The sequence below is a fragment of the Gambusia affinis genome, linkage group LG11, assembly GCF_019740435.1.
Source record: "Gambusia affinis linkage group LG11, SWU_Gaff_1.0, whole genome shotgun sequence".
In the NCBI taxonomy this organism is placed as follows: domain Eukaryota; kingdom Metazoa; phylum Chordata; class Actinopteri; order Cyprinodontiformes; family Poeciliidae; genus Gambusia; species Gambusia affinis.
In genome coordinates, this window is record NC_057878.1 from 14090896 (window position 1) to 14117164 (window position 26269).

At 37.2% G+C, this 26269-nt stretch overlaps 1 protein-coding gene across 2 annotated transcripts; it reads left to right on the top strand.

The window, feature by feature from the left end:
* Positions 1-1979: 1979 nt before the first annotated feature.
* LOC122840101 (rho GTPase-activating protein 6-like) lies at positions 1980-25759 on the top strand. Of its 2 annotated transcripts, none has more exons than XM_044132266.1 (13): positions 1980-2248; positions 14522-14681; positions 15470-15541; positions 17071-17345; positions 17575-17770; positions 17853-17908; positions 18001-18151; positions 18877-19025; positions 21314-21493; positions 22037-22134; positions 22242-22504; positions 23479-23553; positions 23655-25759. In XM_044132266.1, the coding sequence occupies exons 1-13, from the start codon at positions 2102-2104 to the stop codon at positions 24206-24208; spliced, it is 2376 nt and encodes a 791-aa protein (XP_043988201.1). In that variant the 5' UTR covers positions 1980-2101; the 3' UTR covers positions 24209-25759. The 2 variants fall into 2 exon arrangements, with proteins under 2 accessions (XP_043988201.1, XP_043988202.1); XM_044132267.1 differs by lacking the exon at positions 1980-2248 and adding an exon at positions 7044-7457.
* The last annotated feature ends 510 nt before the right edge of the window (positions 25760-26269 follow it).

A 26269-nucleotide genomic window follows, 5' to 3' on the forward strand; every position in this document is an offset into this window, starting at 1 on the left:
ATCTTCTGGGAGCCTCTACCCAAACTCCACCAGCACCAAATAAGCAGATCAAACGTAGAGCCGCCCACTTATCACCACTTCCCCTGTCTGTTTAGTGGACTCTCTGTATCTGATAAATCCTTATCGAGGCCATACAGTGCTGGTTCACATGTCGCGTTATCACACTGGTCTCTTCCCCAGGGCTCCCACAGGAAGGGTCCGTTCAGAGGGCATGGCATGCCATGTATCTCAGCTACCTTGCAGTGAAGGAATAATACAGTGTGACTGAGTGAATGCAGCTGAAGGGTGTTACTATATGAATCTGTGAAGTGGATAAAACCAGTTTTTTTCAGCTTGATCATCTCTGAAGGAAACCTTTAATGTATGCTGAACTGTTCTCCCTTCACAAATTTCTTATTATTTTTTGTTGAACTGAATTTGTTCCGTTTATTAAAGGCAACATGGGAAAATGTAAACTATAGTTTTTAAATGCCTCCATTGAAAAAGGTAAAAAAAAATAATAAAAAAATAAAAAAGCTGTCTGGACCAACCTTGTTCGATGTGAATAAGCAATTTCCCCCAATTGCTTATTATTGCTTATTATTAAGACCTCATACCCAGCTGTGTCACCCTTGGCAACAATCACTGCCATCAAGCACTTGTGATAACAGGTGTCCCACTCTTTTTTGGAGAATTATATCACTTCAACCACATTGGAGAGTTTTCATGAATGGACTGCCTGTCTAGGGCATCTTTTAAAAATTTCAGTCTTCAATTTACAGCATATTTTATTGAAAGTTTTAAGAACCATCAAGAAGTTTAATTACAAAAAAATATATGACACATACTTTTGAGTTATTGTTGATAAGTAGCAGGTCTTACCTGGACAATCTCCCATATGATGCCGTTTTGCCCAGTTTTGTTCTTATTGTTGAATCATGAACTCTGGCCTTTAACTGAGGCAAGTGAATCACGCAGTGCTTACATTTTTGTACTGGACTCCTTTATTACTTCCTAGATGAGTCGTTGATGCACTGCTGAAATAATTTTGGTAAGCAAGCCTTGTGAACATTCACTACAGTTTCATGCTTCCTCCATTATCGGACTGCTGTTACTGCAGTCCCAAAGTCTTAGAAATGGCTTTAAGCCTCTGTGTTCCTCATCTGTTGTTTAATTTCTTCAGGTTGGGGCCTGAAGAAATTAAATTTGCTTTTTGAGATCTCTCAGCCAACTTAATATTGTCAAGCAGGTTCATTTTAAGTGATTTCTTGATTCTACGTGTCAAGCAGTAAGCCTGCTGTGGGTAGTTAAATTGAACTCAGCTGTCCTACAAATTTGGTTTATTATTATCAGTTAAGTAAATCATGATTCATTAAAATTAATTAGAGTTGATTAGGTAAGATTTCTAATGTGCCCAGATTGCCTCGATAGCTTTTCCCCGAAATAAATGAAAACATTATTTGCAAACCACGTCATCTTTGATGGATAGTGTTTTTTTTACATGTATATATATAATCTTACATATTCAAGTGTGATCATTTTTCTTTTCTTTCAGAAGACTGTACCAGATCATATAGATTATGCGTAGGCTACTTGTAATAAATAAGACGCGTGTTGCGCGCACAGTATTTGTCCGTCAACAAACAATAAACAGATGTTCTGAAAAAATATAGAAATCAGTTTTGAAAAGTCTTGAAATATTTGCAGACTTCACGTTTTATAAGCTACTCATAAGTCCGTTTTGAACATCAAAATCTGCGCTACAAAACTATCATCTACTTTATTTTTATTTATTTTTACCGCGGGATCAATTCAAATTGAGTTACTCAGAGCCAATATAAACAAAGTCATGCCCCCCCTCTAATCCCACTGAGTATCGTTTGTCATGCTGTTTTGGCGAAATTAACATACTTCTTAGAAGCATCATTCAGATGTTGGACGCAGGAAGCACTGAGTCACAGCGATGGGAGGCGGAGGAGGTGATCTGAGAATAGGGGCGCGCATTTCATAATACTCGCAGAGACGCTGCGAGCGCTGGACGGGAAACGGTTCATCTCGCAGCGTTCCGATTATGAGTTTGCGGATCTATATCCAATATTAAATGAACGGCTGAGTATGAGATATGGCCGCACAAGGACTTTTGAGCAGCGTGTTCTCATGCTCGCTTAGCCCCAAAAGTTTTTCCAAGAAGAAACTGAGGCAGACCAGAAGCTTGGATTCGACTTTGATGCGGCACTGTGGTACCGAGGTTGAGGAAACTTCGTATCAGGTTAGTGACCTTTAATTGATTGCTTTCAAGGCAGATGTATCGTTGCAACGTTTTGTTCTCGATCATACTCCAAACAGTGGTGGGCGTTAATTATTCCTGCTGGAAATCTTCGAGTAGAAACTTATAAAGTAGGAACTTTGACGAGACCAAACTTTCAGAGAAAATTTAAGTTACACAGGGTGTAGGAGTTGGTTACATTGTTGTCTCTGTATTTCTCACAACATTGCGAAAGTGAATGAGATCTCATTTAAAAAACATAACATAAGGATTAACTCTACTTCCATTTATTCGTTTTATTGTATATAATCCTGGTATTATTTTTAAAAAATGCTGGATGGGGCTTGAATAGAAAAACCTCCTTAACTAATCAATCACAGTCTTCTGCTGTTGCAACATCATCAGGTCTCTTGCTAACTGGACAGGTTTGCTTACGTGTGGACCAACATGTTTTACAGCTTGTTGCGTCATTGCAAGTGATGAATGTCATCCCTTTTCATCCAATTTATACAAAATTATGTCCACTGCTGAGATGAATAAACTATTGCTCATTTAAGAAGACTGAATTGAGAAATTCCAGTGGTCCTCTGGAGGAATGTGCAAAGTTGAGACAAGTGTTGATGTTAGAACTTGCAAAGCAAATAGAATTGCTTTTTAGGATTCATAGTGCAAAAATTTTACATTACAAGCTATATATATATATATATATATATATATATATATATATATATATATATATATATATATATATATATATATATATATATATATATATATATATCTGAAAGCAAACACTTCAGCATACCTATTCCTACATCTACATGAAACATGGTGGTGGCAGTATCATGCTGTAGGAGTCAGCAGGGGCAAGGAATGGGATCTGAGTTGATGGTAGAAATTTTAAAAGACATGAAATCGGGTGGGAGGGAAATTTTGGATCAAATCTATTTTTCATGTGTTGAAATGCTCTGGTCAAACTCCAGACATGAAGCGAACTGAGAATGTGGCAAAACATGAAAATTGATGTTCAGAGAGACAATCCATCCAGTCTGACCTACCCTGAGTTACTATGGCAAAGAACGGGAATCATCTTCAGCTTACAGACATGCAGAAGTCTCGTAGCTGTATTTGAAAAGAAGAGAAAGCTGTTTGGTAAGTTGCCGGAACACTAAATCAAAGTTTTCAGATTTTTTATTTGTTTGGGGGGGAAAAAATCCCAAAAAAACTGAAACTGTGTTTTCTTTTCTTTCCGCTCAATAATTTTGCTATAAATGGTGTTGTTCAAGTGCATGAAGTCTGAATAAAATCTTCGAAGTTTGTGGTTGTAAACATAAACAGGTCAAACATATAATGGAAATATAAGAAACTAGGTGCATTTGTGCATACCCCTGCTTGACTTCTTGCATAGCCACTTACAGATCTCACATCAAACAACACAGGGCAACTCTAAACTTGTGTGGAGAACAGCAAACATTGTAACTCAATGTGCAGCAGCTGCTTTGCAGAAAGTGCACTGGAAGCTATCACATTACTAAATAAAACAAAGTACGAAATATTGGAGGCAATCTGCACTGTTGTGCTTAAATTTTCCCCATGGCAACACTGTTTGTTTATCATATCGGAAATATATCATTGACCTGACACCGTAATAGCCTTGTAATGAATGCCAAGTATCTGTCCTCTGGAATAATCAACACTAACTCCACAGCCAGAACTTTTTCCTTTTTCACAGAACCTGAATGAAGCTGGGAAAAAAAAGTGAAACAGATATTTGGGAGTTATATGAGGTCAAAGTCTTTTGGACAAGTTTTTGTTGTCGAGATGTTCATGCTACCTTACATTGTTGTTAAATACGCTAAATTATTAATCACCAATATTTGTTGTTTAAGGTGGTGCAGCTGCACTGTGTTTTACAGTCTCAACTGAAAACAGAGGGACTGAGCTCCTGCCTGAAGACTCACATGACCATGCTGTCGGCTTACAATCAGCTTAGAAGCCAGTGCCTTTGTATGCAAAATCATTCTTCAATTCAGTAATCAAAGTCACATTTTTGTGGGTGTGCATATAGTCAAGTTCTCCTCTTAGGGACAATAGTATCCAAGAGACCACTGCAACAACACATCAGGGTTTCTGTTTTTTTGGGTGTTTTGTTCCCCTTTTTCACATGAAACTTCTGCACCTCCACCCAGTAACGGCCCCAATGCTGTAAGACTTCCATTTCAAGAGTGACTTCATTTGGCTTGTTCGGTACCATCTGGTGTAAATGTATTCCAAAACAACTGTTGCAGCTTTTGCATATGCTTTTGCATGTATGATGCTGTGCTAATTATAAATGCTTAATTGCGGGTAACATAGCAATACAGTTTGTAAATTTGAGAAGATTTCCTCACATGAAGTTGAATATCACTCCTTTTCTTTTTTTTTTACTGGTGCGCTCACTTTGGATCTCTGCAGCCTGGGCCGAGATGGAAAGCAGAGACATCTGGTTTACATGAAGAAAACTTCGACTCTTATTTCTCACAGTGCAGCAGCATGACCTGATTCTTGGCTACAATCCCTCAGGCACATATTTCTTCCCACTAGAGACTTTACATTTGCATGGCATGGGGCTAAACTTGCTGGGCTGCAGCGACTATGGCACCTTACAATCTGGCATGGAAACTGGAAATAAGTTTAAAACATTGCAGGTCGTTTGCAGTTGTAAAGTGAAGGGTCGGTCATTGTTTTAGAGCAGTTTGCATCAACCCTATATTGCAACCTGTGTGTGGTCACACTGCAGATATGATCTGTTTTGTCAGAAGGGTTTTCTTGCTGTAAACAGAAAGATACTCACATACTTTATGAAAAACATATTAAAATGGGAGCTTAACAAGATGGTTACATATGGTTACAATGGCTTATCAAAGTGTAAGATATGGGTTGTTTGTCTTCTGGTTCACCCCAGCATATCACATTCAACTGTGTAACAACATGAGAACAATGAGCATTTAAAACTTTATCAAAAATATACAACAGCAGCATAGAGCAAAGATTTTTTTACATACGCATTTGGCAGTGGCAACTTGTATGTGATATATGCTGATATCTTGTACACTTATTCCCAGCACTGTGTACAATGTCACTGACCTCTAAGTGTTCTACTCTCCCTTTAATATTATGACAACAGGCATGAAGGCTTTCCTCCAGGTCTGTAGTTAAATGTGACACTAATCTTTTCTCTGATCCACAGCGTGTCCAGCTTGGTTTACTGCACTTCATTTGAGACAATTCTGCTTTGTTGCTAGGTTAGCCTTTGGATATGGCTTTGTAAGAAATCTGAAAGTATTTTCTCCGTTTATTGTTTCTTTTTTACTTTGCATTCTTTGCCTTCTCTTTAATATTGTCTCTGTGGAACTTTGTCGGAACAGCATAGAGATTATGAGAGCTTGAGAAAAAATATTTTTTAGGGTGCTCCAAATAACCAGTTTGGATATGCTTCTTCAAATTACATTTTGTCATTTATTTTGCCCTAAGCCCCCAAAGGAGCCTCTGATGGAAGCACCCAGAAAGCCTTATGACCTTTAGATTGAGCCGTTCATAACTCCTTTGTAAGGATATAATGATATTAAAAATAAGAATACATTTAATGGTCACTGGAACAGAGGTCAGGAGGTTAATAGGAGGGTTAATCTAAAGATAGGAGGATGCAGCTCATAAAACTCATCAGGTCATGTTGTTGGCCAACGAAGCATTTTTACTGGGTCATAATTTAGATGTCATTTTAATCTGTTTTTGTGTCCATTAGGCTGGGGGAGGAGTATGGATTTACAATGCAATAAATTGAAGGGTTGTGTTGTTTCTGTCTCTGGGGATCATACTCCCCTTTAACCTCTGCAGGTCAATTCTTTCTATACAACATTAACTAAATAATAATAATAAACATTATTTAAGATCAACTTAAGAAATCATGGTGTGCTTTTAAAAATGTTTTTATAATACCTTCCAAATACTGATTTTTCAAAGGCTTAGCTTTCAAAAGCATATATTTTAATGGATATGTTTATTCAGTGAAGAAAAATCCTTTGGTCTTTTTGCAGCTAACACATCTTTGGCCTGTTCAATTAATCCTAACCTACTTTCCCAACCATATTTAGAAATCCACAGTACATGTATGTTTTTATGTGCACATCTTTTCAAGTTTACCTTTCCAGGCATGTCTTTAACTGTGTTATCTACTGTATGTGGTAGCAAGATACACATCAGAGAAGCCAAAAGAAAAAAAAATAAATAAATAAAAAATACAGTCTGTCATACTTAAATATAAAAAGTGTCACAAAATACTTAGTGGTTCATGAACATGTTTTGAAATTAATCTAACTGTCAAGAATTGTTTATTTGAATAAAGCAGGAAATAGTGATAAAGTAATAAAACAAATATGCTTAAATACTGTAACCTGAGCAGAGGGGTAGATTTGTTTTAAATGTAAAAAGAAAATAAGTGATTTGATTTGTGAGCAGTTTGCGAAGGTTTGGCTAAAACTGTTGTGCATGCGTTGATCTTTAAAACACTAAATTAAATTACTTTTTTATTATTATTATTGCTTACATGTAAGACTCACTTTGAAAAAGGATTCCAGTAGAGTGCATCTATGATATTGGCAATAATGTTTAAGTTTCCACAGTAAAAAACTAAAAATGTTTGACTGACCACTAGAAGTTAGATGATTCATATCTGGTTCAGAGATCAGAACCACCGTAGAACATTTACTATAAGTTTTATGGTAATAGCTAAGCTGAGGGTTGTGGGTAATGTAGTCTTAATAATTGCTTGCCTTTGTCGAACTGTGCCAAGAGCTTTAAAGTGGCTTCATTTGAGGTCTTTCTTTCGACGCTAATCTACCAGTACACACTTTAATCTGTTTGCGGTAAATTAAGGAAGAGACCCACGCTTCCAGGCAGCCCCACCCTGTTTCATGCTTTTCTCTCTTTGATAGATGTTGGATGTGTAATGTCGTTCAGCTCGGTCTTTCTCTCCGCGTGCTCGTAGTGACCCCTGGTGGCCAAGTGTCACCGTGATTCTGATTTGGGTTCATTGTTGTAAAGAGTTGGTGCGAAGTCAGGTGGCGCATGTTAAATTGTGAGAAAGTTCAGGATTCAGCGGAGTTCGGGTGACGTTTTGTCTTTGGAAAGCAGGGTTTTCGTGATGGGAGAACGAAGCAGCATCCTTTGTCTTGTGAGTAACTGCTGGGTTGAGTTTTTTTCTTCTCGCTGTTTGAGCTAACTGTGGCTTCTGAATCTTTCGAAGATGTCCCGAAGTCACCGGAATAATAAATAAAGGCAAACAAAACACAATGACGCAAATGTATTGTTACCACGTAGCAAAATATTCTTTACTGCCTTAAATATACTTGTAATATGCTGCATAATGTTTTTCTTTTATTAGAAAAGGAGTATTCTTTCGTGTGTGATAGATGCTTTCATTTGCAGTAGTTTGTGCTCACATTATTGTACTTTTACAACGCGACGAACTGACTAATAGAAGATTGGGCAAAAATTTCCAAATAGAAAAACGATAATATCTTACATAGGTATTCATGCCTCAGTCTTTTTTTTCCCCCTCCATTTATTTTGTTCCAGCCACAGTTTTCAATAGTGCGTGACTGTAATGTGAAGGAAATTTACGTATGGTTTTCAAACATATTTTTAAACCAAATTCAGCAAATTGCGTTTGCATTTGTTTTCCATTTGTTCTGAATTGTTTGCCTTTTCTTTTTTCTTTGCAAGACAGCTCAACTTTTGTCAGATTGGTTGGAGAGTGTGTGAACAGAAATACTCAGGCCTTTCGAATTAGATTTAGGTCTAGATTTCGACTTGGTAAAACTGCAAGTCTTAGTCCTCTAGTCCAAAATACGTTATGCTCTAATTGATTACTCTTATGAGTAATATTCTACTCATAAGAGTAATCAATATAATATTGATTATCAATTAATTGGAGAAAAATAATTGGTACATTCTGCAGATTTTCCATTTATCCACTTAAGCTATTTTTGTGCAAAATTAGAAATGCATCAAAAGACGGCAATGAAGAAATAATACAATTCCTTTTTAAATGAGAAAATAAACATGCAACATCTTAGCACACCTTTTGTGTCCCCTTGATGCTCTGTAGCGAAGATGTGTCTGCAGCTAAAAATACTTCCAAATTCAACATGTGAAAAGCTCAGCCCTTTCTCCTTAACTTAACATCAGTTCTTCTGTGTGTGGTTAGTCTTTTGACTATTTTCTGGATTAACTGAGTAATAATTGGATAGCAAAAGGTGATATCAATTTTGGCTTAATTACTGCTCTGAGTATGTTTGTTGTTTTAGCAAATGGCCTTTTTTTTGTCTGTATAAATCAGTTAATGATTGACCAATTACTTCTTACACTATGGCCCTCGTTTCATTCATCTTCCCATCAGCAATCTTACATGGTCCCTAAACATGCCCACAGTATAATGCTGTCACTACCATGTTTCACAGTATGCATAGAAGATTCAGGGTGATGCATTAGGTGTCTGCCACAAATAGTATTTTGCACGAAGGACAAACTGTTCAGTTTTAGTCTTCTCATATCAATTTTACTTATTCTCTGAATAATGCTCTTCTTGCCCAGGCTGTTATTTTTTGAAGTAGGTTTTTAATTTGGCTGTCCATTGGTCTGTGAGACTCCACATGTACAGACTGTTCAAAAAGCAATTAGTTGCAATAAATTTGATTGAGTGGTATCAGATATAACAAACTTTCTTTGTTTAAAAAAAAGAAGAAGAAGAAAATAATGCACTTCATCTTGGTCTGTCATATAAAACTTGAATATAGTGCATCAAGGTTTGAGGTTGTAATATGAAAACATGTAAAAAAAAAAAAAAGAAAGAAAAAACTCAAAGGCTAGAGATACTTTTACAAAGCACTATTATGTTTACAAGTTAATCCTTTTTTAACTTATGCTGCAGAATTAACTCTTGGCATCCAGAGCTGAGGAGTGTTCCTCACCTCCATGGATCTCGCTCAAGTTTACTAGATCAGCGCAGTCTTTCCAGGCATATTGTATGAATTACTTTGCAGATTTCCTCCCATTGTTTTTGTGGAAGCGCTGCTGCTTTTCAGCAAGGCTTTGAATTAAAATTAGCTACATCCACATGCACCTGTAACCAAGCAGTGGATTTTCACTGATTTAGAATGGGAGCCGGTATGACTCACTGTTTTCTGCCTTTTTGACAGGATTATTTACCTAATTGGCTGGGATACTTAAACACTCAAAGCAATTGACTCCATTATGAGTGGTTATTTCTCTGTAACTGTTTTAGGTTTGGCCAATTCTTATTTTTTGGTTTATTCAGACATTTTTATTTTGTATGGAGGAAACAAGTAAAGCCATTTCGAAGCGATAACGAATGTGTTTCCTAAGTAAAATACAGTAAAATGAGGAGGGGTCTGTCCTGTTTGCATTTGCATTACAGTTCGTTATTTAAAATAATGCCTGCATCACTTTAGGAAAATTACATATTCGCATTGCTTTCATAATCAGAAGGTAATGGAGCAAAACTGTGGCATGGAGGCATGTCTCGGCTTGACCAAGACATGCCTCCATTACCTGTGATTATCAGAGGGTAGAAGGGTGTTGCATTAAAATGTTGAGCACAATACTTGGAAATGACTCTCTTTTACTTTTAACTGTAGACGTCAACAGAAACTGTGGGAAGGCACCTCGCATTTACATCAGACACAGAGAAAGTTTCACTTCAAACAGAGTCATACGAGAGGAATTTATGTTTGTCAAAATTGGCTGGCACGATTTGCTCAATTCATGTCGTGTCACCTCTGACCTATAAAACATTGCCACATTTCTCCTTTCTGCTGATAGATCACATAAACGTTCAATTTGGTCCAAAAAGATGAATATTATTAGTTGGCCAGATTTGCCTGGAATGATGTTTGATACCAGCCCTCCAATACATGTAGCTGGATTTTAAGATGCAGCCATAAATCCCGATGAAACCAAATTTACAGCATGTCATTACTTGCAAACGTCTGCTCATGCTGTGTGAAAACTTTAGATAATTAATCTTGTAACTTGAGATGTGTTGCCCAATCTTCATCCCCAAACAAACTGCATTGTGTGCAACTTAATTCAGCTTGGTCAGCTAGGTCCCTCTGGAGCAGTTGGTTATGTGGCTTCTCCTTCATATCCAGTAATACTTTCATATGTCAACAAAGCTTACCCTAAAAATAAACCCACCCGCCAAAAAAACAGCAACTTGGAATATAGATTACTAACAGGTGCATCTCAATAACTTAGAATGTTATTGAAAAGTGAATTTATTTAACTGATTTGATACAAAAAGCAAAACCTATATAGAATCGATACATATATACTGATACATTATTTTTTATTAATTTATAAGAAAATGACATATGAACCAAAGTTCTCTAAAATTTTAGGCGAACTAAAATTATTTTTTTATAAAGAAATGACTGCTGACTTAATAGTTGTCCAGCAGACAGTCATTGACACTGGTTTTAGATAAAATAAGCTTCAAAAGTTCAATTCTAAAGAAGCTAGCTGTTCAAACTACTATATATGAGTACATCATTGGGAAGTTTGGATGCATAGGCCACAGAGATAACTGCAGCCTTAAGAGTAGGAGTGTACTGATAAATAGACTCAGATTTCCTTAATCTTGTGAGACTTTTAAATGTTTAGAACAGCCGATCTTATATACTAATCTTATCTTACCTCAGCAAAGGCCTAAAAATCAACTACTGTCCTGTTTTGCTCTGCCATGACAGAGGTTTGACTGACAGACCTGCCTACCAGGTCATGTCTGCATGTTTGGAGTTAATAATAGTCACCCTTCTGTTGCAAACTCAGTCATTTTCTGGCTACATTTAGCAATACTTTAGACAAAAAAATTAGTAATGGCCAAAATCGGAATTGGCAGATCATATTTTTTAAAGCTCGGTAATTGGCGGTTGGCCAAATAACTGCAATCTGTGCACCCTTACTTTAGAGGATTGTGAAAAGAGCACATTTAAGTGTTTGAGGAACTTACAAATGTTACACCCCTTGTGTAAAGGCACTCCTGAACCAGAAACAATATCAAAAGTGTCTTATCTGGGATAAAGAAAAAAAAGGTATCTGCTGCTCAGTGGTCCAAAGACTTATTTTTGTATTTCATTTAAAAATTGAAGTCCCAGAATATGTGAAGAAGAGTGGAGAGGCACTAGAGGTCCAATATAAAGATTCCACAGATAATGTTGATTCACGAACTCAGATTATCCGCTGGTGTCAGTCCACTGTGTTTTATTAAACCCAACAATTTTATTTGGTGTGTACAATCATTCTAATTACAAAGCAGAGCTTTCTCCTCATAATATATGTATAGCATTTCAGTTTCACTTTTTAAATGAAAGCAAAGTTATAAATATGTTTGTTTAAAACAGCAAAACAAAACACTGAACTCATTGGATTTTTCCACAGTTATATCTAATTCTTTCTGCACTTGATGCTTTTCAATACGTGCTAACTAGGGCTCCAATAGGTAGACATTTTCACTCTTCTATCATGTTTTGAAGCTTGTTATTCTTACATCCTGGAAACCTGATCTCAACCACTTTGCGAAATTTTGACTGACTTGATTGCATCTGTCTCTTCATGTAGTTTCAAACTGACAGAATGATGTTGACTTCAAGACTCTGTGTGGGCTGAGCAGTGGTTACAGAACTCCTTGTTGTTCTCGTCGTTGAAGACATTTCTTTGACAGTGTTTTGGTTGTTGCGATGCAGAAAAAGGAACCTGGAGCCAGACACATCCCTGCCACATTTATATTCCTCTTCTTACGCTTTGTGTGTATGAGTAAAAAAACAAAACAAATTCTGCTATGGTAGCTCAATCCTAATGCTCGTTTAAATGGAAGTGAACTACTTCACCGTAAGCCTTATCCTTATAATGAGTTACTAAGCCTCTTTGGAACATGGCTCAAATGATTGGCTCAATAGATGTGGATCAAAGCACTTTAATCTTCATCTGCTTAAAGCTTGAGAATGTAAAATCTGATTATATGCCCCCTTTACCACTACTGTGCTAAATCTTCAAAATTGCTTTAAAATGCTTTTTGATTCATTAAAATAAAGGATTATTACTGACTTTTCAGAGTGTGCACTGAAATATCTGCCTCTGAGGCAGATATGTTAAGAATTGGAATTAAAGTGAAAGATAAAGTGTTCTATTAATGAATTCACTGTAAATAATTTTGTTTCTTGCAAAATTTTATACAAATGCTGACCAATATTAAGTAAACAGTTTAACTGTTTTTACAGCCGTGGTGCGGTTTGCATTTATCAGACTGAGTGAAACAGCTATCAGTTTCTGCATACCAAGGGCCTCTTGAGTGTGATATATAATGCTGAGAAAACAAGTCTTTGCCTCCTTAAAGTTTTCTTTTGTCTTTGTTTTTTGACACATAAACATGTTTTAGGTGATCAAACTTTTTTTTTTATACCAGACGAAGACAACTTGCATAAAGGCTAAAAGCAAACTGTATAGTGGCCTACCTGTTACATTGTTATTCACATATTTTTGTACATTTTAACCAGCCAGACCTCGGCCATATTACAGTAAGTGAACCACAGTGACAGTTATCATCCAAAAATGGAGAAAACGTGAAACAGGGATGGCCTAAGACCAAAAATACTTCAAAGGTGCACAAACATCTGACCCCAGAGGTCACAAAAGAATCCATAATGATTTCTAAATCACTGTAGGCCTCACATGTCTCAGTTAATGTTAGGGTTCATGATTGAACAGTAAGAAACAGAAACGGCAAAAATGGCATTCTTGGTAACGTTCTAAGAGAAAACTCCAGATGACCAAACTGAAGAGAAAGGCCAGTCTCATGTTTGCCAAAGAAATCATCTATAAGACTTTTGGAAACTATTCCCCAGACTGATGAGACAGAAGAAACACTTTTGAGCAGTTGTGTATCTTCACATGTGGCATAAAACTAACTGAGCAAAAGAACATCATACTTTTGGTGGGAGTACAATGTTCTAGGGCTGTTTTGCTGCTTGGATATGTTTTAAGATAATGGTGGGATGCATGTACATATACACACACTACAGGAATGTTCCATTTATCACAAGCACTTGATGATAATTGTTGCAATGGTGGCATAACCAGTTATCAGGTTATATCAGCTTATCTCTGTCTGAAATTAATGATTAATGTTTAATGATCTGAAACATTTAAAGCACAGCTTAATATTTTTTACATAATTGCTAAAACCATGTTGTGACAGTATAATGAGACAGATAATCTGTGAAAAGATTGATCTCCTTCACCTCCTCCCAGTGCTGCTATTGTTGCCTGAAGAATTATCCGGCTCCCAGTCAGAGTCAACCAATCAGAGCCAGGAGGATCATCATAGCGCTGTCACTTAACCTTGTGAACATGCTGTTAAATGCGCTAGTGGTGGAGAAGCAACTCACCGTTACAGAAAAAAAAAAAACATTTATCTGCTGTGAATAGTGGCCATGCTAACTAATGTTAGCATTTTCACCAGGCTCTGTTGACAGAGAGAAGCCGTAAGTGGAAGAGGGGAAGAGAGAAAGAAGTGAATAGCGCACACATGGCCATGATTGACAGCACTAAGGACCGCCTCCTCTGATTGCTTGTTTCTAATTAGCACTGGGAGGAGCTTGATTTATTCTTTTCACAATTTTGTCACCAGGGTTTCCCTCAGTGCCTTATAAACCTGGCGGGCCACCAGGCTTTTATATATATATATATATATATATATATATATATATATATATATATATATATATATATATATATATATATATATATATATATATATATATATATATATATATATTTTTTTATGTTTGCATTTTTAGGACTTTATAGTTGGTGTTCAGGGATTAATCTTCCAATCTTTTAACAACACATAATTATCAAGTGGTATTTTCAAACTATCTGTCAACTTTAAACATTTTTTAACTCAAAAACATGACGGGCCCCTGGATGATTGACTGCCCCAGTGCCCAACCACCAGTCTTGACAAGTTTTCTGGGGGAAACCTTGCTGTCACAACATAGTGACAGCTTCAACAAATATATAAATATTTTGTATAAACTTTATATTTTGCAGCTTCAAGTGTGACAAGCAAGTGAAAACAGAATTCTTCTGTTTAGTTGGCAACTATCAACGAAATTTTGTCTGCTTTATTGAATTAATGATATCTGCGTGTCTCCTCAGGGTGACATCACCTGGAATACATCTTTGGGACCCAGCATTTCCCTAAAGCCAGTCCCACTGCAGAGCCTCTCAGAACTGGAGAGGGTCCGCCTTCAGGAAGTTGCCTTCAGGCGACTGATTCGGTGTCATGACCTGGGCTGCCATATCACCATTCCAAAATGTACTTATCTTCTTCGCACACACACTCAAATATTCACTTCTGCAAACCTCTTTTTGTCTGTTGACATATATGCACATGCACAGATCCAGTTATTGGTAATCCTGGTAAATATCTGTGGAAAATAAATATATCTTTTATTGCATCAACTGTAATGTAGGTATGATGGAGAGACACACATGTGCAACAATAACTGGCTTCCTTAGCAATCTGTATAAAATGTATATGAAGCCTTTTAAAAGAGTTTCAATAGTAACACACACAGATATCCATTTTCTTAAGCAACTCTTCAAAATGGAAAGCCAGTAGAGCATGCTGTTTAAGTAAGGGAGATGCTTGCTGATCTAGCCAGGGGGATTGTTACTTGCCTAAACTTAACTCCATCTACAATAAAAGCATTATTTTAAATATTTATAACAACTGTAACCATTATAGAAAGGTCGGACAACAACTTTAGTTTGTCTTTCTAAAGCACAAGAAAGGCAAATAATTTTTTTGTAGAGCTGGAACCATTTTTTTCTATTGACTTTATACTGTTGCAATAAAGGATTACTTTATTCTGTGCTGATATATCTGGGAGGCAATTAAGTTTTCTAGTTTGCATCAAATCAGCTTAAAGACAGCCAATTAAAAAAAGCTAATCTTATTGAATCAATTGCATTAAAATATTGATTTTATTCACCCTAGTGTAGAGCAAAAATGACATTGCTTGCTTGAGTTTTAGGGGATCGGTAGTGAAACAAGCCTGTACAGGAGCTAAATAAACCGGATTTTTATATTTACTTTTACAGATGGCCACAAGCACAAGAAGTTTCTTAGGAAGAAGTTGGATTCGTTATCTAAGGAAAAGAACAGAGACAAAGGTAATGCCGCTCATGATGAGTAGTGGTGTTTCTCAAATTTATCCTGTGAGAAGATTTGACACAAATATTACAGCAGAATGGTATAGCTGTAAATCCCAAACCGAAGTCATTTTCAAGCCTGTGGAGATAAACACAGTTGTATTTTAGATCCGTGGGAGCGTCTTATTAGTTTCTTGGGCCTTGTCAGGCTCTGACATTTTAAAAGCTGCTCTTATCCTTTTTGGCTGAAGCTGTTTACACTCACTCCACCAAACACACTCTCAGCTGTTTATTCGCTCGGAGCTGTGAGTGATCAGAATCTTCCAGTACAGAGGAAGCTGTGATCTTCAACCACCACACTGCCCCGCCCGCTTCAACAATGTGGCAGGAAAGTGATGTTCTCCGTCAGAAAGAGGCAGTCAAGGGAAATAACTAAAACAATCTTAAGTGGAGGCTCATTCGTTGCAGCTTATCCTCCGGCATTCCCAGCCCCCTCTTTCCTCTTTTTCTCCTCAGTCTTTTGTTTACAAAGGCACTCGGGAAAGTATGCACTCACTGAATATTAAGTGCGTGCTCTGCTGTTGCCAGTTCCTCTTTATTTTTAGTGGAATTTATTTAAGATTCTACTAAAATTTTAAAATGTGTTCCTGAAAGTTATACAAAGGATTAGAGTGCTTTGAAAAATGGATGTAACCCTTAAATATCTACATATTTTGTCACATTACTATCACAATGTATTTTATTGGGATAAACCCACACAAAGTAGGGTATAATAATAAAAGAAACATAAATTTTTATATGGATTCCAAAATATATGTTTTGCATTTGTATTCACCCACTTTTATCCTATACCAAAAAAATGCAAAAATTCAGAAAATGTAGAAAACTAACACTGCACTTAGTCCTTAACACACTATTCCAAAGCTGAAATTTGGTGGTGGCAGCATCATTATGTGTGGATTTTTTTTTCTTTAGGGTTAGAGGGAAGCGCATTAAAAGGTCAGTGGAACAACAGATGGAGATAACTGTAGGGCTATCATGGAAAAAATCCCATGAAAGGCTGCAAAGGAGAAGAACATTAAACAAGTGGCTACAGTAGACTGGAACCGTAATAAACATATCAGTGTGATAGAATGGACCAATCAAAGTCCAGATCACAATCCCTACTAAAACATCCCTTTCAGTCTGCGCAAAGCAGTTTGACCCACACCTAAAAGTACTTGCTCCTCCAAGTGCAGCAAAATGTAGTTCTTAACTCAGAGCACTGGATACAAATCAGTGTCACACTTTTCAGTTTTTTATTTGTAAAAATTTAGAAATCCATCGTTCTTTTCCCCACTTATGCCTTGTTCTGTGTTGGCCTATCCCACACAATTGTCATAAAGTGCTTTTGAATTCACAGTTGTATCATAAAAGCATATGAACAAGTTGAAGAGGTATGAATGCTTTTATGAGACATTGTGACCAATATATGACTGAAGAACAATTCAGAAACTATGTGCCAACTTCAGCTTTAATCACTACATCTTACTCTCCCCCTAATCACACAGAGACTTCACCGCAGGCGTTTGGCGTACCGCTGTCACACGTCATAGCCAACGACCGCGTGCACAAGCTCCGGCATGAACACCAGCACGATCACCAGCGGGAGGAGCAGAGTAATGCTACTGAATTGATGCTATCCTTCCTTCACCTGTCCCCTGGCTTCAAACGGCCTAACAAGGAGCTCTCCAGCAGCAACTCCTCTCTGAGCTCCACCCCAGAGAGCCATAATGATTCTCCACTCCCCAGCATGCCAGACATAGCCTCACGGACATCCAGGAGGGTAAGCCTTTCTGTCAGTAAAACTGACTCACCCATGTAGAACAACATGGGTTCCGTCTGATTACAGCCGCTCTGCAGATTTCAGTGGGAATTCGTGACCTTTTTAGATATTCACTCTGCATGCAGATGTGGCGGCCTTTAATTGGATCCAGCACACACGTTTTCCTGCAGCAAAGCTGAGCTGGTGTGCTTTCCATTGACTACATGGTTGTCACTCTTATGACTGACAGGGTGGAGTGTCTGTGGACTGCATCACTGACCTCGATGATAACCAGGCTCGGCTGTTGGAGGCCCTTCAGCTGTCTCTGCCAGATGAGGCAGCCGGGAACAGGAAGAAACCCCGTGACAAAAAGCTCAGCCTTAACCCTATTTACAGACAGGTGCCGAGGATAGTTGATCTCTGCTGCCAACACTTGGAAAAAAATGGTACAAACTTCAGAAGCATCAATCATTTTATGAATGCGTATGTGGTTGTTGTCACTTGTGAAGGATTCGTTTCTTTGTTCAGGCTTGCAGACAGTAGGAATTTTCCGCGTTGGGAGTTCCAAAAAGAGAGTACGACAGGTAACCTTCTGTACTTTAATCAATTTCCTCAATGTTTTAAAAAAGAAAAAAAAAAATTCTTTGCAGCACTGATGTGGTGATGTTTCATCTAGCTCCGTGAGGAGTTTGATCAAGGCTGGGAAGTGCACTTTAGCGATGAGCACTGCGTCCACGACGTCGCTGCTTTGTTGAAGAAGTTCCTCAGAGACCTGCCTGACCCACTGCTGACAAGAGAACTGTACACAGCTTTCATCCACACAATGCGTGAGGAGCACACAGACAGATGCAGACTCGATGAAAAGTTTGCATTTACTCACCATAGGCATGGATGTTGTGTAAATTTGGGACATTTAAAGAGGCAATATAAATGTTTTTTTGTTTTTTTTTTCAAAGTGGAAAGGTAGTACAGTTCAAATTAGTTTATTACAAGCATTATTGTAAAATTAAAGTGTATAATAAATTTACTGTTAAATCTCTTTAGTCAAGAAAGTACTTAAATAAAACTTTTCTAACAGATAGTAAGGCAAAGATTTCAATCCTTAGAACACTGTACCTACTGTCAACCCTGTCGAAACTTTGTCAGCTGTTCTTAAACTTCTTCTAAAAGTTGGATCTGTGCCAGAAAACCAGCAAAATTAAAGAAACTTTAAAATTTGTAATAATAACACTGCTTAAATATCAAGTCAGTTATGCAATAAACTTGTTAATATCTAGATAAACGTGTACACATTATGTATGTATTTGTGCTATGTTTAATTTTGAACCATTGTAAATTCGAGAAAATCCACAATTAATTCATGTACTGACTAGTTGTAAAAAGAACTGTAAATGAAATGTGTCTATGGGCCACAATTTATATAACATTCATGCCAATCGTTGGTATCAGCAAGTTTTTCACCGGCTTTATTCACTGTTTTGATGTAAATGTTTGTATGAACTTTTGATTATGTTTTTAACTGACTAAAGTTGATGCACTTGTGTTTCTGCAGTGCTGGATTACTCCAAACAACAGAGCGCCATCCAGCTCCTCATATTTCTGCTTCCTCCCTCTAATAGCGACACGTTGCAGTGCATCCTCAGCTTATTGTCCACTGTGTCCTCACATGCTGAAGACAGCCTGGACACAGAAAGACGAAAGGTAAAAAAAATATATATATATATATCTCCCCTTTTTGGATGAGTAGAATAAAGCAGAATTTGCTTTGTATAACTCATGGAAAGTATGAGTTATACTTTCCATGAGTTATATATATATATTTAGAGAGACAAAGAGAGAGAGAGAAAGAAAGACTTTTCCAGATTGTTTACATTAATCATCACTTTCATGTTAATTACAAATTAGTTTGATTGCTTAGAGAAATAAGCAAATGCCAAAAGCATAGAACCCCCCCCCCACATGATTAGCCATCAGAGGGTAATTTGCTTCCTCATAAACAGACTGTTCCACAGATTTAATGCGATGAATGCCAGCAGCCAGCAGAGGGCAGTTGGACAGATGTGCCTTGCATCTGCAGCCTCTAATTTGAAGAGATTACTGTGCCAAAACAGCAGCGCTGTTATGCATGTTAATCGATTATAATTATCTTTATCAAATGATTCATGAACACTCTCTCCATGAAGCACCATGAGCACACAGAAACCAGGCTTCTGTGAACATCCCTCTATTATGGCCTAATTTGTTATTTCTCCTGTTATAAAGCCCAGTACCTGTGAACATGTGTGAGATTAGTAGGAGACATATTAGGAACACTTAGCACCTATTTATTTTCATTTTGCCTCTGTGCACTGAATAGATTTTGTATAATTTTTAGGTAATTACTTTGAGATGTGTAATGTGTTGGACTGAGAATAATATAGGGCTACATTTTAATTTGTGTTGGACTAAACTCACTTAGCTAACGGCTCAAAGAATTTATTTCTGTGATTATATTCTACACCCTTACTTTTTGCTTTTCTGTTGTTTTGCATTGATGTGAAATTATATTATTCTGGTAAAGTTTTTTTGGGGGGGAGGTAGTATTTTCAAAATAAAAATATCCATTATCAATATTGCCCAGCTTGTGGCTCATATTACGACAGATAATGAAAACTTGATAAAAGAATCTGCCAGAGCATGGATGGTTTCAGGATCTATTTGGAGAGGTTTACTGCTGGGGGTCATTAAGACAGCAGTGCACTCCATGCTATTCTTGATGAGTCAAAGCATTCTCTGCCTGTTTGAACAAGCACAAAGCCTTCCTGGTGAGATTGTTGTGACAGCATTTTTGCATACTTGGTGCTGCATTGAGCAACAGCCTGCTTGATAGCAACAGCGGTGGCTTGTTCATAATTTATGGTTTGCATACCCCTGTCAGACAAATTCAAGCCGGACTATGAAACCCAGGATATCTTGTCACTGTCATCCCCATAAGCAGACTTATCTATTGAAAGGCTCTTTCTAGGTGTTTTATCTACGACCTCAGCAAGCAGATGAAAATATTTCAAAATAAAAAAAAAAACATGCTTACGCCCCTTGCTGACGAGAGATTGGTGTGCACTGAACTCTCCACGAAGAAGCGCACACTCCTCCGAATTGCACATAGAGGGAAATTACTGACAGATTTAGGGGAGTTGTGGGTTCTTCAGGCTGCGTCTTAAATGTGAAATGTATTTTCCCTCTGTTGAAGTGAGGACTTGACATTGCCTTTAGCCATGAAAAGAACAGAGGACTATGTGAAGAAGGGAAAAGCAGAACTCTGAAAATGACTTCAAGTTGTCAGTCTGATGATCAGAACAAGGTAGACATGTTGGAATTTCTTTAAATGTATGATTCATTCAGACTGAAGTCACAATATGTGGATAGTGATGAGGTTTTCCGTACTGAAAACCTCATCACCCGCATCCTTTGACACTGGTGAAGAGTTGATGAAAACACAGATGGTGCTTCGTTCATCATAGTAAAATGGAAAGTGACAGTGGAGCTGCAGAAACTTCCAATATGTGCAGAGAAATTTTGCAAATTGTCATAATTGCCTTCACCATAAAATTATGGCTGAAGATCCTGGAGACTGTGTAGAACATTTTTAGTCTTGTTTGAAGGGAGCCAGGTGTTTTTCCCAAGAAAGAATCGTCATTTCCGACTTTAAGCTGCTTCTTCTTTCAAGCTCTTTGAACATTGCATGGCAATACAGCTGATGTACAGCTTTTTTACAAACAGGGTTCAAAAGGCTAGACTACTGTGTGAATAAGATGACAACACAAGCTGAAGTGCGAGACAAAAGTATTAGTAAGCGCACCGATGAAACTAATGGCCAATGAAATTACTCTAATACCCACAGAAACAGACTTTGAACAGAATCATTGACCTAATAATTTTTTTTTTATTTCATTCTTTAGTAGATTTCTTTGTAAAAAAAAAAAAAAAATCTATCATCCTTTTTTGTTTAGATCCCAGGAAACAAGATGACGTCACGCAATTTAGCCACAATCCTTGGTCCCAACTTGTTACACACGCAAAAGAACTCAGACAAAGAGTTTGCTGTCCAGAGTTTTGCCCATGCAGAGGAGAGTTCAGCCATCATCAGTGTTGTCCAAAGGATGATTGATGCTTATGATATGCTGTTTATGGTAAGTGGAGCACAGGGCATTTTAAGCAGCCAAAGATAAGGTGGAGTTTACGACAAACTGAGTCACAGATATGTCTTGATTTATGAGCCACGTTTACATAAAGGAAATGTAAACATAAACTTCATAAACCAAGAGAAGGTTTTATAGATGCTTGTAAAACAAAGCTACATCACTAAAGTAAGTTTGTTTTTAGTCCAGAACCTTGTAAAATGAGCTTTTATCTACTCTACATTTTGAGAAATAAGAAGCCTACTGGAAGCCTTCCAGTATCTGCTTCCTCTTCCTCTGTTTTTGCTTTTTACAGGAATTAAGTCATGCTCTTTGAAAAGAACTCACAGAACTCTCTTTTATATAATAAAACAATCTGTACTGCTATGGAAACATTAGAAAATTAAAATCAGTGATGTAAAAGTCAAAAATATGTGCTATGAAATAAATCTTTACTATTCATAATACCACGTTCTTTACTGCTACTAAATATGCACTTGATATTATCGATTATTTATAAGACGATGAAACAAACTGGACTTTTGCTTTACCCAGGTTCCTGCAGATCTTCAGAATGAGGTGCTGATTAGCTTGCTTGAAACGGATTCTGATGTTGTCGAATACCTGCTGCGAAGAAGGGCCTCTCAGTGCTCGTAAGTGTCCAGTAGTTCCCTCTTTACTTGATTTGTCCACTAGGCCACTGATCGTTTTTGTACGTTATTAAGATGCCATCATTTTTTTTTTTCTGTTTTCTTTGCAGGGAGTCAGGCATTCTGAGGCCAGAAGATTCATTTTCTCTGACTGAGAGTTGCATGTCTAGTGACTCCCTCAAAGTATCCAGCGGAGAGGTGTCTCCTTATGACAATAACTCTCCTGTCCTGTCAGATCGACTGCTACTTAAGAACACAGAGCACAGCAGTTTGAACTCAGACAGAGATCCCATTTGCCCCAGTGAGTACAAACTAAATGACCATTCCAAAGATGGATCAGGAAGCGCTTCGCCAACCCTTTCCGCTGACAAAGGTGAACAAAATTTATTTTATGACATGGTTGTACTTTAGAAGTAGTTTGACCCACTCACACCCTGACACCCAAATTGCAACAGAGATGTTTGGAACTGACCCACTGACTTGTCTTTCTGACAACCAGGAGAACAGAAACCGATGGGATGAACAAGATTACACTCAGAAACATAAATAAAAAAAAACTAATTTTAATTTCACGTAAACTCTTTTTGTCATGGTAGATCATGACAAAAAGAGTTTACGGTAGATGTCATGGTTGTGGAGAAGTTTGAAGCAGAGATAGGTAAAAAAAAAAAACAATATTGATTGCTTTAAAAATCTCATTATACGTTGTTCAGTCTATCATCTGACTGAACAGGTTTAGACAAATGAGGCAATTGTAAACCTACTTCTTTCTTCATTAGGGACTGGTAAAAGTTGATGAAAAAGATTAATGGTCTGTGGATGTGCATAGCTGAGACATTAAACAAAGAAGATTCTCAGTTGTAACTCTAGGAGATCAATGAAATTTTGACCCTGCATGTTGTATGTTGGAATACATACATACCAGAGTTTTAAGATTTTTATTTGGAAAGTATTTTGATAACTGTGTATGATTTTCCTTTGACATCTATGTAATACTATTTGCTGCTCTGTCACATAAAATCCAAAAAGCCAGACAGAATGTGACTTTACAAAAAGTGAAACAGTTCACAGGGTGTGTATATATATTTTCTTTAGAGATTCTCCAGGTTCAGTCCAGTGGGATTTTTTTTCTTACTTTGTCATAATATAAACATTACAAACTTTCCAGCTTTTACTGGAGCTAAAAATAATTTAGCACAAAACAGGAACAATGCAAGTGCCAAAAGCACGCAGAAGCCAGCCTAAAATAATCATGAATTTATTTCTGTCATATTTCCTGCTCATATAACCATGTATTAAAGCAAGGTTAGAGACTAATCTTTATTTTTACTTTTCTGCTTCTCTCAGATGCCTCGACTGATTGTTTCTGGGACACCTGGCATGAGTTCTTTGGGAAAGATTTTATTAGCCATCACATTACTGGTAACAAAATTATATCCATTTTTTTTTTTTTTTTTTTTTTTAATGCTCGATCCAGACGGACTTGGAATAAATGCAAAATGTTTATAAATGATTCCCAACAGGCTCCCTTGGAGATGCCTCAGAATGTGACTCGTATGGATCGTTGGAGGGACTGAACAGTCACCAAGGCAACAACAAGCTGCCCGTCAGAGCGACACAAACATCATTGGGCGTTTTGGAGAACAGGCCACACCTCCCAGTGACTTGCAGCAGCAGTGGTCCTCATGACCACAGAGAGCAGAGGCAACCAGAATCATCGTTGCATCAGTCACTGAGCAGCCAATCAGGGGCCGTTACCTCAGACAGCTCAGTACAAAGGACAGGACGCCCTACATGTCCATTATTTATGGACAGAACAGAGGTTTTGTCTCCTTGTCTGTGTGCCGGATCTGTTCGGGAAACTTCCGTTGCTCCCTGCCCAGTCTCTGTTTTCAACCATCAGCCCGACACCCAGACATTGCTGCTCCCCCAGCAAAACCCGCCTGCCCTTCAGACTGTAGATCCAACAGAGAGGAAAACGGGCTCTGACTGCTCAAACTTACAGACAGAAAAGTGGCACGTCTGGCAGATGATGTCAAATAAAAGTCCAGAAACCTTCCCAGAAAGTATGGTGTGATCCTCATTTCAGCAACATTAGATTGTTATGACTGTTTATTTATATGTTGTTTTAAAAAAACTCAACCTTTGTTATATTCTCTATTTTTAGAACATTTGGACTGTTTGCTTGAAGGATGCTTTTTTTACATTGTTTTTGTCTATTAATATTATTATTATTTTATTGTGTTATCATGTTTTATAGAATTATTTAATACAAATATTTGTTTGCAACCCAACCATGAAAAATCTATACACTTTAATGCCATAAATACAATTCTGTGAAAAACCTTGTGTCCCTTCTAAGAATTATTTTCTTTTTCCTTTTTAGTCACATTTAAATTCCCTTATATTGTTTTATATTAGACAAAGAAAACCTGAGTGGATATAAAAAGCAGTTTTCAAATAATTTTGTTTATTGTGAGAAAAGAAATAGCTGTCCAAACAAACTGTTATTTTAATTCCTGGTCCTTTGGGGGGAAAAAAAGAAAGTAGTTGGTCATTTGACCAGATTTTGTAGTTCAGTCCCATGGAGAAACTATGGAACGTTGGTGAAACTTCCAAAAACCGTGCTGCCAATTACTCTAAAAGCACACCAAGAGCTAATCAAGACGCCACAAAAGGACCAAGAACGTCCAAAGTATTGCATCAGCCCGATGCCCAGACATTGCTTCATTGCACAACTCCCCTGCCTTGGTTAAGCTCATTGTTTATTATTTAACAATAAGAATGAGATTTGGCAAAAATTCCATCCAAATTACATTTTCAAGTTAAAAGCTACTTCTGACCTACAATAAGACAAAAGCCCGTCCCCCCCAAAATAAACTCAATTTCTAAGACTTTTTGGGAGTATAACTTCCAAACTAATGTGAGAAAAGTTGTTTGGAGTGGTTCATACCATTAAATCTAATGTAAAACTGACAGCATTTGAGGGAAAAAAAAAAAAAAAACAACTACCAACATTAATATAAGCATAAGGGTGGTAATGTAAAAGTCTGGGGTTTCTTTGCCACTTCAGGCTGAGAAGACTTTCATGAAATGGTGGAACCATACCACAAATCCAAGTGCAGTTATCTACAGCCCACCAGCAAGTCTGTGCAGATAAAAAAAAACCCAAAGCAACAACTATGTTTTGAAGGGCTTAGTCAAAGTGAGACCTGATTGAGATACTCTATGATATTGCTGAATTAAAAAATAAAATTCTGCAAAGAATGGAAAGACTTCCAGATCACCTAATGGTGGTTGCTGCCACCAAGGTTGTTATCCAGTTATTAGTTTTGTACAATGATTATCTTTTCAGATAGAGCCAGGTTGTCTGCACAGTTTATTTCTTTAATAAAGGAAATCTCCATAATGAAAACGGCATTATTGCCGTCTTCTCATTTTATCTGTCAGATGTTAAAATATGCTTTATAGAGAAAAACATTTAAGTGTGAAAACAAGTGAAAATAATGCTGAATGCAATAATACCACAATGTACTTTGGTTACAATTTTGCTACAGTCACAATAGTGAAAATGGTGCAATCTGTGTGTTCTTTTGTTCCAGGAAATTAAAGCTGGCTTGTCATTTTGTAAGTGTGTCATTTCACTTCCCTGTTACATTTCAACTCAATTCATGCCTCACACTTCCCACTTCCCACTTCTCACCAGATTTTACCTAAAATCACAAATTCTATCACATATGCCAGATATATTTCTTATATCATTAGTTTATATTAAGTATTTCATGAAAGGAAGTTATCAATTCATATGACAAAATAAATGCATTTTGTTTTGTCAGATATTTTTTTCTTATACCCTTCATCTGTTCCTTTCTTGTTTATATAAATGAAATATTGAATTAAATATCATTCAGACACCCACAAAATCCAGTTTAAATTGTGTTCAGTCTTTGAACGACACACGTTTGTCACTGTCATTGATGTAATTCAGTATGTACTCTTTTTTTTTTTTTTTATCTAGTCCAAGCTTTTTTTTTTTTTCTCTTCTTTGTTTAACCCTTTTATCCTACCCCCGGAGACAGTGACAGGTTTGCATTTGTCAGGCAACCAACACCACGCAGCGATGTGACCTTTGTTTAGA

Excerpts from the sequence above, each read along its gene's own strand:
- LOC122840101 (XM_044132266.1), top strand. The coding sequence starts at position 2,102 with ATGGCCGCACAAGGACTTTTGAGCAGCGTGTTCTCATGCTCGCTTAGC. Across the intron at positions 17,909-18,000 it reads CCAAAAAGAGAGTACGACAG|CTCCGTGAGGAGTTTGATCA; the intron begins GTAACCTTCTGT and ends TGTTTCATCTAG. Across the intron at positions 21,494-22,036 it reads CTTATGATATGCTGTTTATG|GTTCCTGCAGATCTTCAGAA; the intron begins GTAAGTGGAGCA and ends TGCTTTACCCAG.